Source organism: Onychostoma macrolepis, chromosome 01, assembly GCF_012432095.1.
Source record: "Onychostoma macrolepis isolate SWU-2019 chromosome 01, ASM1243209v1, whole genome shotgun sequence".
Classification (NCBI taxonomy): Eukaryota; Metazoa; Chordata; class Actinopteri; order Cypriniformes; family Cyprinidae; genus Onychostoma; species Onychostoma macrolepis.
Window position 1 is genome coordinate 35,725,468 of NC_081155.1, and position 13,805 is coordinate 35,739,272.

General features: G+C 36.7%; 1 protein-coding gene across 1 annotated transcript; it reads right to left on the minus strand.

Moving 5' to 3' along the window:
- Positions 1–991: 991 nt before the first annotated feature.
- Positions 992–13,775, minus strand: pi4k2b (phosphatidylinositol 4-kinase type 2 beta). The gene is made up of 10 exons (XM_058772560.1): positions 13,241–13,775; positions 6,719–6,870; positions 6,150–6,350; positions 5,924–6,055; positions 5,435–5,588; positions 4,840–4,904; positions 4,397–4,496; positions 3,729–3,862; positions 3,209–3,268; positions 992–2,039 (listed from the first exon to the last, which is right to left on the minus strand). Exons 1-10 carry the CDS (start codon positions 13,578–13,580, stop codon positions 1,866–1,868), a joined length of 1,512 nt encoding a protein of 503 aa, XP_058628543.1. The 5' UTR covers positions 13,581–13,775; the 3' UTR covers positions 992–1,865.
- Between the last annotated feature and the right edge of the window lie 30 nt (positions 13,776–13,805).

Here is a 13,805-nt window from a genome sequence, read left to right on the forward strand (position 1 = left end):
GGAGTAACTAGTAACGAGTAATATATAAATTTTTTTTAGTAACGATCCCAACGCTGGCCATGAGACTTGTTATTCCTTAAATAACATCAGCAATTATTTATACAGTCTCTACATAAGCATTTGGATAACGCATTGGCAATACCGTTAAAATGTTTTGCATATTCATGATGTTTTTGGTCTTTAGTTAATTTTTCGTTTCTTTAATTTAAAATGTATATATATATATATATATATATATATATATATCTGTATGGAAGGGTTATATAGCTACTTCAAGGGAATTGTAAAAAAACCTGGTAGTCAAAAGTAACGTTAGGCCTACCTACATTACATCACTTCCGCGTGTGTGACTAAATTATACCAAGCAATTTTAGTCTATTCATAAACACAAATAGCCTAATATGCAATTCAGATATGATAGACATCAAAACATTATTTCGGTGTTTAAAAGAACATGGCTGAACAGCAAATTATGTACTTGTTTCTCTCAGTCCAGCGGCAATGGGTGATTAATCAACTTCTCAGGTTTGTTTTGACACTGGAGATAAACCAGTGGAAAAACTTCATCCAGGATGTGCTCATTGGTATTCTTCTCAGGCCGTGAGTAAGTGGTGCTCGTTTGTGAGTGAACACTGCCACCTATTGATCACTTTGAAAACATGCAGCTTCTAAACAAACACAGTAGAAGCAAATACTCTGCGTAGTTCTCATCTGTTACTTTGTGCTTTGTTCTAGGACAAGACTTGTTTTTTGTTTTGTACAGTCAGGTACAACCACGTTTAGGACAAAAAGCACTGAAAACTTTACACTTTTTGCATAGGCATGATGAACGGGTTCACGTGTTATTACTAAAAGTGGCCACAGGGTGGCAACACAATGACAGACCCAGAAACAAGTACCTCAAACGTTCAGAGCCAATTGCCTCAGATGGGCACTCCAAAACACGTCGTGTCACTCTTTTGAGTGAAAGGATAATTAAGGAAGGAGGAAATAACTTATTAAATTTATTTACAATAAACAAACTACAAAATGACACTTAAAATAAATAAAAAAAGAACTGTTTGAGACGAGATGGAGTTTATGACAGAAATGGCAGCTCCAGGCAATTAAAACTGGTTCCAGACTAGCCTCAAAAGCCCAGGAACCATTTGGACCAAAAAATAATTTCATATAATATAACACTACATCTATTTTTACCAATCCCAAAGCTTTATTTTTGTTTACTTCATTTTAAATATACAGCTCTACATTAACAATTGCTCAGCTGAAATACAAAGTCCAAGATGCATACACAGGATTGTGTGAGAGAAAAAAACCTTTTGCAATTATACTTTTCCTAGGAGCTCCAAAGCACCTAACTTTAACAATGTATATACTGTTGCCAGCATCCTGTTACATAATCAGCAAATACATTCATCATATTAAATACCACAGTCACCAGTATTTCTTGGTGTTGAAATGTCCTCAGGAGAAGTGTAAAATGTAAACTTGCAAGTTACATTCAAGCATTTTTCAAGTTTAAATTAAGGTTCTATGCATCATTCTTCATTTATAATATCTATAGTTATACTTATAAAATAATTGGCAGTTGAGAAAGGCTGTCGCCACAAAACGTCATCTTCAATGAACGATTCCCTTTTGACATTCCAACTTGACAGCCATAGCAAGCCGAGGAGGAGAATTCTGGGAAAAGGCTCAGGAAAATAAAAGGCCTTGGATCCTCTGCATCAGACCTCCATGCATTTTTTTAAGTCTCTCCCTTTGCTACATTCACCCAGGAAGTCTTTTTCAGAAAGTTCTTCATCCAGTGCCTCTCGTACAGGAACCTCATCCATTTTCATCTTCGTCCTCTCTGTGTGGCCCTTTTACCAGGATGTGAAAAAGGGTCTCTTGCAGTGAAAGGTCTGGGTAAATGCATTTCCCAGTTGAACCACACGACCCTGGCCGCCTCCACGGCTCCTCTCTACCACCACACGAGGCATCTGCACTAACTGGATGGGGCTCTTCCCATCTTTCAAAGCCTGGGTCAGGTTTAAGATCTATTTGATAAGAACAGGCAAATATGATTTTACATGCAGTAGAGGCTTTATGCAGCTCTTAAAACACAACACTAATCAATTAGAAGTAGACTTCATCAGGAAGTAATTTGCTTGCTTATTTTATTTATTATATATATATATATATATATATATATATACACACTACTGTTCAAACGTTTGGAATCAGTGTTGTGTTTTTTAATGAAAAAAAAAAACAACATTCAACAAGGACGCATTTTATTTAATCAAAGTGATGGTAAAAACTGTTTTCAATATTGATTTTTTTTTTTTTTTTTTGAGAACCAAATCAGCATATTTGGACCACAAAACCAGTCATATGTTTTTTTTTTTTTAATTTTTGAATAAACAAGCTTTCCATTGATGTATGGTTTGTTAGGATCGGACAATATTTGGCTGAGATAAAACTATTTGAAAATCTGGAATCTGAGGGTGCAAAAAAAATAAAAATAAATAAATAATAATAATAAATTCAATATTGAGAAAAATCACCTTTAAAGTTGTCCAAATTAAGTTTTTAGCAATGCATATTACTAATAAAAAAATTAAGTTTTGATATTTACAGTAGGAAATTTACTAAATATATTCATGATCTTTACATAATATCCTAATGATTTTGGCATAAAAGAAAAATCGATAATTGACCCATACAATGTATTTTTGGCTATTGCTACAAATATAACCGTGTGACACACGAGGATCATGTGACACTAAAGCTGAACTTGCAGTAGCCATTACTCCTGTCTTCATGAAAGTCTTAGTTAAAAACAGTAATATTGTAAAATATCTTTACAGTTTAAAATTGTGTTTTTAAAATCAATAATGGGTTAAAAAAATAAATAAAATGACCCCAAACATATGAACAGTAGTATGTTGGAGAGATTTTCTTTTCTTTTTAAAAAAAATAATTTTAGAGGCACAATCATTTTCCTTGGCATTGCAAACCTGAAGTCTGAATTCAGGTCTATGTATCAGCTGTGATAGGCTGAAAATAGCATCCCGGCTGGGTGTATTAATATACGTTAGCTGTGAATTTTTCATTATGAAGAGCTCCAGCATTTAGTGAGAATGAAGTATGTGAGAAAAATCACACTATTTCTGGAATAGCAGAGAATGCACAATTTCAAATCATCTCAAAGCATAAAACTTACCTGTCCCCTCATAACAGACATCTGTTTCTCAAACATGGTTTTGTCAAACCCTTTATCCGTCTGAAATCAGAGTTGTTAATGTGGAAAGTCATTTAATATTAAAAAGATAGTCATCCATACAGAGATTCTTTCAAATGAATGCATAAGAGATTAACCAACTTTACTGCAAATCAGTGAGCAAGATTATACAGACATGATAGAAAACCGATTTAGTGGGGTCAGGTCACTTAGAGAGGTCAATTAGTAATTTATCTTTTCCTTGGTTTTATACATTTTAATCTTGGATATTTTTAGCAGAGCCACTTAAAATGTGAGGAATATAGAGATGCAACTTCTTTAAGGGTTTTAGTGTGCTGACAGCATGCTAAGCTCCAGCTTGCTAACAGAAACTGACAGCATGCTAAAGCCCTGTCCAAGAAGTTAAGTCTCAAAATAAACTACAGCCAAATCAACACTTTAATAACAAGTAATGCATTGCACCGAATGGTGAGAATACAAGTACAGCACTGTTAAAACCTACCTTGAACATCTCATAAAGGTCCTCACAGAGGTCCTGTACAAAGTTCATGTCAGAAATGCGAGAGAGCACAAGGTCTCTTGTCTCTTGGGAAAAGGCCACTTTGGCCTGAGGCAACCATGCCCAATGGAACGGATCTACATGCACCAAGATTTAAAAAAAAATATATATTATTTCACCTGTTAAGTATGATCATTTCTACACTGCTAGTAAAATGTTTCTAGTTGATAGATGGAAACCCCTTTTAATGTTTTTTAAAAAGCATTTTTTGGAAGAAATACTTTTATTCAGCAAGGACACATTATATTTGACTAACTATGACAGCGAAGACCTTTAGAATGTTACAAAAGATTTCCATTTCAGAATGAAGGCTGGAAAAATGCATCACGGTTTCCACAAAATATTAAGAAGCTGATCTCTTTTATACAGTCAGAAAAATAATAAAATGTTAATTGAGCACCAAATCAGTGCGCATATATATATATATATATATATATATATACACACATACATACTAAAGCATCAAATGACACTGAAAAAAGTCATGGCTGCTGAAAAATTTGCTTTACCACCACAGGAATAAATTATATTTTTAATATTAAAAAAAAAAAAAAAAGTTGAATATATTTTAAACAAAAAAATAAAAAATAAAAACAAAAGGAAATCCTTACATGCTCTCCACTCATCTGGGTGTTTAAAAGGGAAGGCCAAACCATTATCTATAGCTGCAATCTGTATGGCCGAGTCTTTTGGGTCAGTCCATTCAGATTCCTGAGGACAGACACGTGGAAAAGAAACTCAGCATTTGTGATTGGGAAGCAGTCATTACATCCAGAATATAACCTCTGCAGCAACTTGAGCTAATAGAAATGCTTTTGCAATACTGAATCGGTCTTATGTTTGACGTGGTGTGATGTTTAAAGAGCTTTACTGTGCATATGGGAGGAACTGTTTACCAAGACATGCCATACCCATAAATAAAATAAAAAACACTTTTTTTGGCAAAATGACAATATGATACCCCTACATTTGCACATGGTTCTCAGTCATGGCATTTTCTTTGAGCTGCCCAGCACTGCAAACAAAGGGGCTCTATAAATATCCCTCAGCTCACCTTCTCTGTCAGCTCTCCATCGCCCGGCTTCTCATACTTGATCAACCAGTTATCGTTCCCTCTGTCTGAAGAAGCCAAAAGAGATATCAGATTTCCTTTTCAAAGGCTCTGTAAACAATTAGCATCTCTTTTATGTGGTCATAACATGTTACGTTGAAAGACATGGCATATTTGTATGGTGCTGGAGGCAGAAAGTGGAAATGAAGAAAGATAATTAAAGTCTGCCTGAAAAGAGATGAGATACAGTTCAACAAGAGACCCCATGGTTTCTTGAAAAATAAATAAATAAATATTAAAAACCTGGCAACCACAGTTCTCAAAACACCATAGTAATAAAATAAAAACAAATTAAACAAATTAATACCCATTCAAAAATAAAATGTAAAAAGCTTTCAATTTATTTATTTATTTATTTATTTGTCAATAGTGAACAATACCGAAGTTATTACTTTACAGCATAGATTTTTACTAACAGCATTATGAATTGGCTGAGATTAGATGAACACTGTGGTTACCATGGTGAAGCTTTGTAAGGGAATAAGTGCAAGAACAATGGGCTAAACAAAGAAAGAACTTGAAGACCAGCATTAGGTACCGGTGTTTCTGATGACGTAATCCAGCACCACCAGCCTCTCAAACTGAGACTGAAGCTGCTTCCTCATGTTCTCTGGAAGAGGTTCAGCCTCAAACTTTCTCAGCCAGTAGTCTGCTTCATGATAGCCCTCCACAAACAACTGAAATGAGCCCACCTACACAAAAGAGAACAACAAATCATCATTTTTCTGGGAATTTCTCTTTCAATTCTCTCAATTCAATTTTGATGTGCCAAGAAAGGTGTAATATCTGTAACGACTGGTCACACAAGTGCAAATGAGAATTTAGAGCTACCCACTCAACAGTTTCAGCAAATAATGGCACCAAGCAATCATATGGATTCGAGAAAACCTAGATTTATGCGTCAATTCATGCTTTAATTATATGGAAGAGATATTTCCTTTTGTGTACCACACACGAAAGTGATAGAAGTTTGAAACAAATTGAGGGCGAGTAAATGACAATTTAGTAAATTTAGGTGTTTTGTTACCTTTGGAGGAAGACCAACTCTGTGAAACCGTCGTCCAACTTTGGGGACTTTCTCCAGTGCATATTTCTTACCACGGGATTTGGCACGGTCAATTGTACTATAGTGAAAAGTCTCGCTGGCCAAATTCACAACCTGAAAACAAAGGGTGAAAGGTTTGGTTCTTAATTCAAAGAGCAAAGCTTTTTCTTAAAGAAGATTTAAATGCTTCTAACACACCCATCCACACCTTAGTTTTGGGTACAATCCCCAAGCCCAGTTTTTGGTCAACGAGTGAGGCAGCTGCCTCAGAGAGGTAGCCCTGGTTAGGAATGAGGCAGCCACGGCCAAAACAGCACGGGCAGCAGACTTTATGGAAATATTTGGTCCATTTAGGGTTTAAGTGACCGTAAGGCTCCTCTGATTTTGGTTTAAATACCCCAATGATTTTCTAAAGGAGAGAAGATACAGGAATCAAGAAAAAACAAGTTTAACACCACTAGATTTGAAAATAACTACTATGAATAACATCGTAAAAGGAAAAGTTTTTTTTAGAGAATGAATCCAAACCAATTGCACATTAACATTCATGCATAAATGTATTCGTTTAGCTCACAGGAGAGAGATGATCACGCATATTATCCTACAGTAAACATTGCCAAGCATGATGTTGCGTACAAACTGCACAATAACGTGAGGTGCATGAATACTCACTAAGTTTTTTTTTTTTTTTTTCATCCCATTAGTTTGTTTTCTGTTATGACTTAAAACCGATTATTTTAGGGTCGATTTCAACATTTAACAATCAAATACACTAACCCCTTTGGGATCCTTGACAAAGTAGCTTCCACTGGATCCTTGCGAGATGCGTTCAGGAAAGACGGCATTTTCTATCGCCTGCTCAGCCCTCTGGATAATTTCAGCAAACTCTGGGTCTTCTGGGAAATGGTTGAATTCTCCACTGCTATTACCTATATGCACACATACAAAGTGATTCAAATGTACAGTGCGTCAAATATTCTCTTGTATGTCTGCATTTATATGTAAATATGTCCCCTCATCTCAAAAGGCCACACAGCAGAACGTTTGGGGAGTGATTTTCTTTTAATAATTTCCATCAGAGTGAAATTCATGCTCAAGGCCATTTTTATCTGGAACAAAATTGAACCTTCTCCTAGAAATCCAAGCTTCAAAGCTGAATCACCAGTGAGCATGCAATTTAGTCAAACACTTTTGCTCTGTCTGCAAACTAGCCTTCAGAAAGACAAAAATTAAAAGAGCACTGGGCATTTCTGGAGTGCAAAGAAGCTGAAAAAATAAAAATAATTGTCTAATATATATATATATATATATATATTAGTGGTGGGCCGTTATCGGCGTTAACGTGCTGCGTTAACGTGAGACTCTTATCGGGCGATAAAAAAAATATCGCCGTTAATCTATTCTCAAAGTTGGGTTGGGAGCTGGGTCTATACTACGCAAGCTATGATGACTTTCACCTTGATATTTTAGCGCGGATGTATACCTAGCCAAATTGCACTGTAGGGGGCGAGAACGAGTCTTCGAACCTGTGTGTATGCGTGCTAACATGGATGCAGCTATGAAGCCGCCGGGTTTGCTTCAGGGAAAATTTATTTTTAAGAAGCTTCCCAATGGAAATCGGCAAGTCATTTCTGTCTCTACCTTACATGGTCGCGCTCTCTGTATCGCGCGCACAGCGGAGTTCCACCACACACACACACACACACACACACACAAACGTAAGCGCACACACACAAGTGAACACACTCCCACTCCTATTTGTAAATATTAAGCAGCAAAACGTCTATTTAAATATGACTTCTGTGTGTCTCTGTGTTAATGTATGGCGCAGACGCACGGGTTTGTTCACTACCAAGATTACAGTGAGATTAAAAAAATTAATCTATGCCCACCACTAAAATATATATATATATTTTTTTTTTTAAATTGTGTAGGTGGGCTCATTTCAGTTGTTTGTGGAGGGCTATCATGAAGCAGACTACTGGCTGAGAAAGTATATATATATATATATATATATGGTCGCCGTGATTTTGCCAAGTAAGACATGTTCCTGGATCAACATCTTTTGTTGATCCTGGATCAACATTATTGTCCAAAAATATAGACTTAACCCAATCTCTACCCCTAAACCTAACCCTACCCATAATTTATTCCTAAAATCAGTGAGAAATGATAGCTGATTAACAAGGGTGTCGAAGCACCTAACCCTGATCATAAGCCTAAAACTTATATTTCCTGAAAAGTTATCCCTCAATTCTGATTGGTTGATTGGAATGACGTTCCAGGATCAACAAAGATGTTGATCCAGGAACATGTTGTACTTGGTGAAATCACGCTCACCATATATATATATATATAGCGGTAGATGAAAGGTTCAATATCAAAGTGATTCATTTAAAGATCGGCAAATGCAATGTTTTCATTTTCCGTACGAGGTACTGACAGCTTAAATAAGGGTTCTTATAACCATTTTGTAAAATTTGGCAGAAAAAAAAAAAAAAAAAAAAAAAAGGTAGACTACACAGAATCCAGCTCCTAGGATTCCTGTGCAAGCTAGGAAGACTAGTTTAACTCAGATTAGATGTGAATACACCACAGAGATGACTTCTAGATTTTCCACAGACATAAAAGGGAAATTTACCTTTTATTTTTTTCCCCCTGTAAAAAAATAAATCGCAATGCCACCTTTGTACCTTTACACTAAGGGGAAAAAAATATATATATATGCTCGACTCTGAATTTTCAAATCAGAAATTGCTAGTAAATTTCACAAATAATTACAAAGAAACAAGTAAAAAACAGAATTAAATGAGAAATTTTGAAGTAGAAAGACTGAAATAGTATTTTACGGTTTTAGAAATTTAAAAGTAGTAATTTGTGCTCCAATAATCATTCCATGAATAAAACAGAATACCCCTACAGGGGTGCATATTGGTACCTTAAAAATACAAATTATTCTTTATCTAAAATGGTCATTTTATTGTAACATCATTTTCCATGATTCAAGCTTATGATAGAGATGCCATAGTGAGGAAGTTGCCAACCGATTACACTGCACATTTTTAAAGAGAAGAAATTTATCAGTGACAATCATGATTTGTAGCACTTTAATCTTTAACATTAGATCTTTACATTTTTCTGAAAAAATTCTGTATTTTGAGATACATAAAATAGTACAATGACAAACACACTTCTATTAAACAGAGCTTTTATTAACAAAAATAAGATGAGTGACGTACAGAGTCCCACACATTACAAAAGTATATATTGTGGCAACAAATTAAGCAAATTCTTAATTCATGGCCACAATTGAATTTAAATGAAAATTCTTATTTTGTGGCAACAATACCTTTTTTTTTTTTTTTTTAAATGTCACATGAGGGGCTATGTGTTGTAAACACTATTAAATATCTTTGGATTTCCTCCTTAATTCACAAATAATGTTTATTGTTCATTATAATTTCTTAATGAAAAACAAACTAAGAAAAACTCAGAAATATGTGCTTCTGCTTTTCTCTTTGACACCAAATCCTCCATCTTGCCATCTCTTCTTTCTCCATCCACATAACCGTGAAATCTGACTCCTGTTGCTACTGCTGTATGGAGCAAAAGCTTTCAGTTTATAAATTTTAACGTCCGTCGTCCACTTGAACTAAATAGTTTTTACTTTTATACAAAACTACGGTGGGGGCAATGGGCAAGTAATGTAATCGTTATGCGGCTAAACACTAACATCTATATCACAGACTACCACAGCGAGCCTACTTAATTCATCCATAGTCCAAAATGGCCATTTATCAAGGAGTTACTCAACTTTTCTCTTTTAAACTGGCTCAAAAAAAACAAAAAAACCTTTTCAATGTCTGATTTCTAATTCGTACACTTGTATCAGTGTTTCACATGCAAGTGAAAGACACACACTCATGTGATCTGCGTAGAAGGAGCTGATGATCAGATGATTCAGTCACCATCCATTCCAAACTAAAGTAGAGAGGGCCTGTGTGTCTCTTATTAATACTGAAAACTACATATACAACTTGCTCACTGAGGCATTGCTTAGAAAGAAAAAAAAAACGACATGACTCAAATGCATTTTCTTTTTGGCATTCTGAACAAACCACATGAAACCAATATTTACAAACCTGATCGAAACCACATCCAAAAGTGGTTTGACACTCTCAGCTGTAGAGGAGAGCCTTGCAGCAACTTACTGAAGCATACACTATTATTACGATAGCAACCGATGCACAAACAGATTATCAGACTCAACTACTTGCAAAATGACAGTGCAGACAGTAAATACCTCAAGATAAAGTTCGAAAGCCAGTGTGAACAAAGCCTAACACGCATACATGTCACATGATACCTGTACCCTGGGAGGGTTTTATTTCACTAAAACTATCACTCTTATTCAGAATCCACTACACTGAAGGCACACACGGCAGTAAAGCCATCTAAAAGTGGTCTACATAGGCTCTAAAAGGTAAAACGCATGAGAACACTCCACTGATGGTCTCTGGGCAGCTTTCCCTGGGTGAACAAGAGAGTCCATTAGACAGACAGACAGAACTTCTCTGATGGCCATTAAACATTTAGAAGATGACAAGTACACTTTCCTTCTCTTGTACACACAGACACACCCATACAAACACATATCTGCATATATCATAAATATCAATGATCAAAAATGGCATGATATTATGACAAACCTATTCTACTCCCCAATTCATTCAATGTTGCCATCAAACGGATTTGTAAACACACCGTGAGACATCGATCTCATACAAAAAACGGAGCCAGTCTTGAGTCTCATCCATTGAAATGAATAATAACTACAGACACCGATGTCCTTGTCATGCCACCAAAATTGCATGAGTTTGAAAAGAATCATTTCCCTACTAATTCCCTTTCAGATCTTCTGAATATTTTAGGCTCACTGGAGACATTTGACAATTAAAAATACTATTATTTAAATTTTTTAACAGGAGTATTCATACTTCCATATCCAATCCACTTCCATATTACAGCAAATCAGGCAAAATAAAAACCTTGGTGATACAAGACCTGGTAATTTTTTGACCCTGTTGAGTTAATTTTAAAAGTTGAATTTTATGTCAGAGTGGATAGCCTCGTGAGCCGCACTGTTGCGCTTTGGGCAACCTGAGTTCAAGTCCCAGCTCATGGTACTTTCCCATCCTGCCACCCCTCTCTATCCCACTTTGCTTCCTGTCTCCATACTAGGGATGTAACGGTATGAAAATTTCTTATCACGATTATAGTGACCAAAATTAAGAACACTTCCTTTAGGTATTACATGGAGCGAAGATGAAAACAAAATGCCATCCAATTGTTTCTGAAGACAGTCAGAACCTTCAGAGGTACATTCATATAATTAATTAATATTAATTTATAATTCCCATAGCACTCTTTTAAAACCTCCCTGCTTTTCCGCCCTGTTTTCACTCAAAACGAAACTACTCTGCGCGCTGTGCACATGTGAGACTGTTACTGAAAACAGTGCTTTATGCTGGACAGCATTTCTCGTGAGTTGTTCAAATAGCGGAAATCTCGAATACGGTTTTAATGAGAATTAAAATATGAAACGCTAATCCTAACCGTGAGGAATTTTATCATGATTTATCGTCAAACCGTTATTCGGTACATCCCTACTCCATACTGCTCTCTATAAATAAAAGGCAAAATGCCTACATAAATCCTGAATAAAAATATTACTTAAAAAAAAAAAAAGGTAATTCGAACAAATTTGATGTTGCCATGAAAAATTCACCACTTGCATTTTCAAATGCATGTTATAGGTCTTATTACAAACTTTTTTTAGCTGACCTTTTGATCTAAACGTCATAACTGGACCTTCCAGTGAAAGAGATATCTCTGCTGATGCATGCAGGACCTCCTGCAATCATTAAGCCAGTTTAAACCTTGCCCCTGCAAGCTTGTGTTCATTTGGATCCATCCATCCATCCATTGCCCACATATCAAAATCCAGTCAACCAATACAAAAACCTGTTCCCCACTCTATATGATTTTACATTTTTCGATAAACTGGAACACTCATATGTAGCCTACACCACCACAATAAGGAAATAAAAGATCAGTCATTCACTACTTCCATCTCATCTTGATTTCAGGGCATTTTCAAGTGTAATGTGACCTTCTTTGGATCTCACCAATCATATGGTCTAATTTCAGCAAGGAGGCTGAATTTAAATTTAATAATTAAATGTAGGCTACTATTTGCATGCTTTGTGGAGACAATTATGCCAATAAAAAAAGCAAACACAGCACATCACAGTGATGCAATGCTAATAATATCTTCATTTTAACTAGGCAATGCAACTCCTGTGAGAGACTCTAGCGTTTCATTTTTCTTCACTGAAGGCTTAGATGTGGATCTTAGAGATAAAACAGAAGCCAGTGTCTCTCTGGCTCATCTGCATTCAAATGAACCCGTTATTAATATGCAAGAAAACTGTATTGCATCAATACAGCCCACAGCTGCGCGTGTAATCTTGTTAGTACAGATGCACCTGGAAAGACTAAACCACATGCAACACACAGAAACAGCCAACCATGAATATGAAGAGTTGAGAAGATATCCCAGCAGCTGCTGTGGTGTCACCTGTACACGTGTGCCCGGGTTCAAAAGAGCATGTAAGCTGAACTGTGGAAATGGTTGCATAACGGACCATGTTCTGAGATAAAGCAGATGGAGTAACAGTGCAGAGAGCAAAATGTGTGGGAGTGAATTTAGAATATTCATAATATTTTGCATGCAAACTTGTTCTATATGTGTAAGACAGCAGGCAAAAACTCTCCTTTCTCTGAAATAATGTTTTAATGTAATTCCTTTCAAAGTTCCCCAAGGCATATTAGCTGTATTTTGGAACACCGCGCGCAACAGAAACAGAACACGCGCGGTTACTATGGAAACTAATGCAGACCGGTCCCTAGTGCGTTCTTTCCCCGGTTGAATTCAGATTATACAACAAAATGACGAAAAACCGTTGTCATTTAAGAGGGGGAGTGGCTATATTTAAATAAAGGCGTGGTCGGCCGTTTTAATTATATGTTTAATTAATAACTATGTGAATTTTGTTGATTGGGTTAAAAAAAAAAAAAAAAAAGAATATATTATTTGCAAACCTGGAATATAATAATGCAACAAATACGCATTGTTAGGGAAGCAAAACAAATGGTGTTGAAGTGTGACGCCTCTACTCTGAGCCAGTTTAATCTGAATACATGTTGATCAGATTATATCCAGCTCATATATCTCACCTGGAGATGCTAGATTATCAGATGATGAGCTGTGTCTGTTTCTCCGCGTCCTTTTCTCTCTTCCAGCCCGAGGTGAGAGATTTCCGGCAGGTCCCGGTAACAGTAGCGCCTCTTCCCCGGACCCGTCCGCTTCCAGCTCCGTCAGCACGCTCTCCGTCGAGTTCGAGATCCGGACCGCTGCCCCGGGGTTCAGCGAGAGTCCTAGCGACGGTGCCGGCCGGGTCTTTTCAAATAACACCGCGGGCACCTCCGACGCGAGAAAGTTCGTCTCCGGTGTTAACGTTAAATCTCCGCCGCCTTTCTCCGGCTCGCCGTCAGTGGGATCGCATTCTGCCATCATCGCGGACTGTGGGTGTATTCAGTCTCTGTCCAGAGAAACTCAGACACCTCTCAAAAACCGCGCTTCATATCCGTAAGTCCGTTTTTGAGAGGCTTTTGTTTTCTTTCTTGAAGACGCGCTGATGCTCTCAACTGTTTCGCGTCCACATCATCCGTCACCATTACCGACTTCCTCTATTCTCAAGCATGCGCACTGCTAAATCTCTTCCTCGAACAGGTTTCTTAA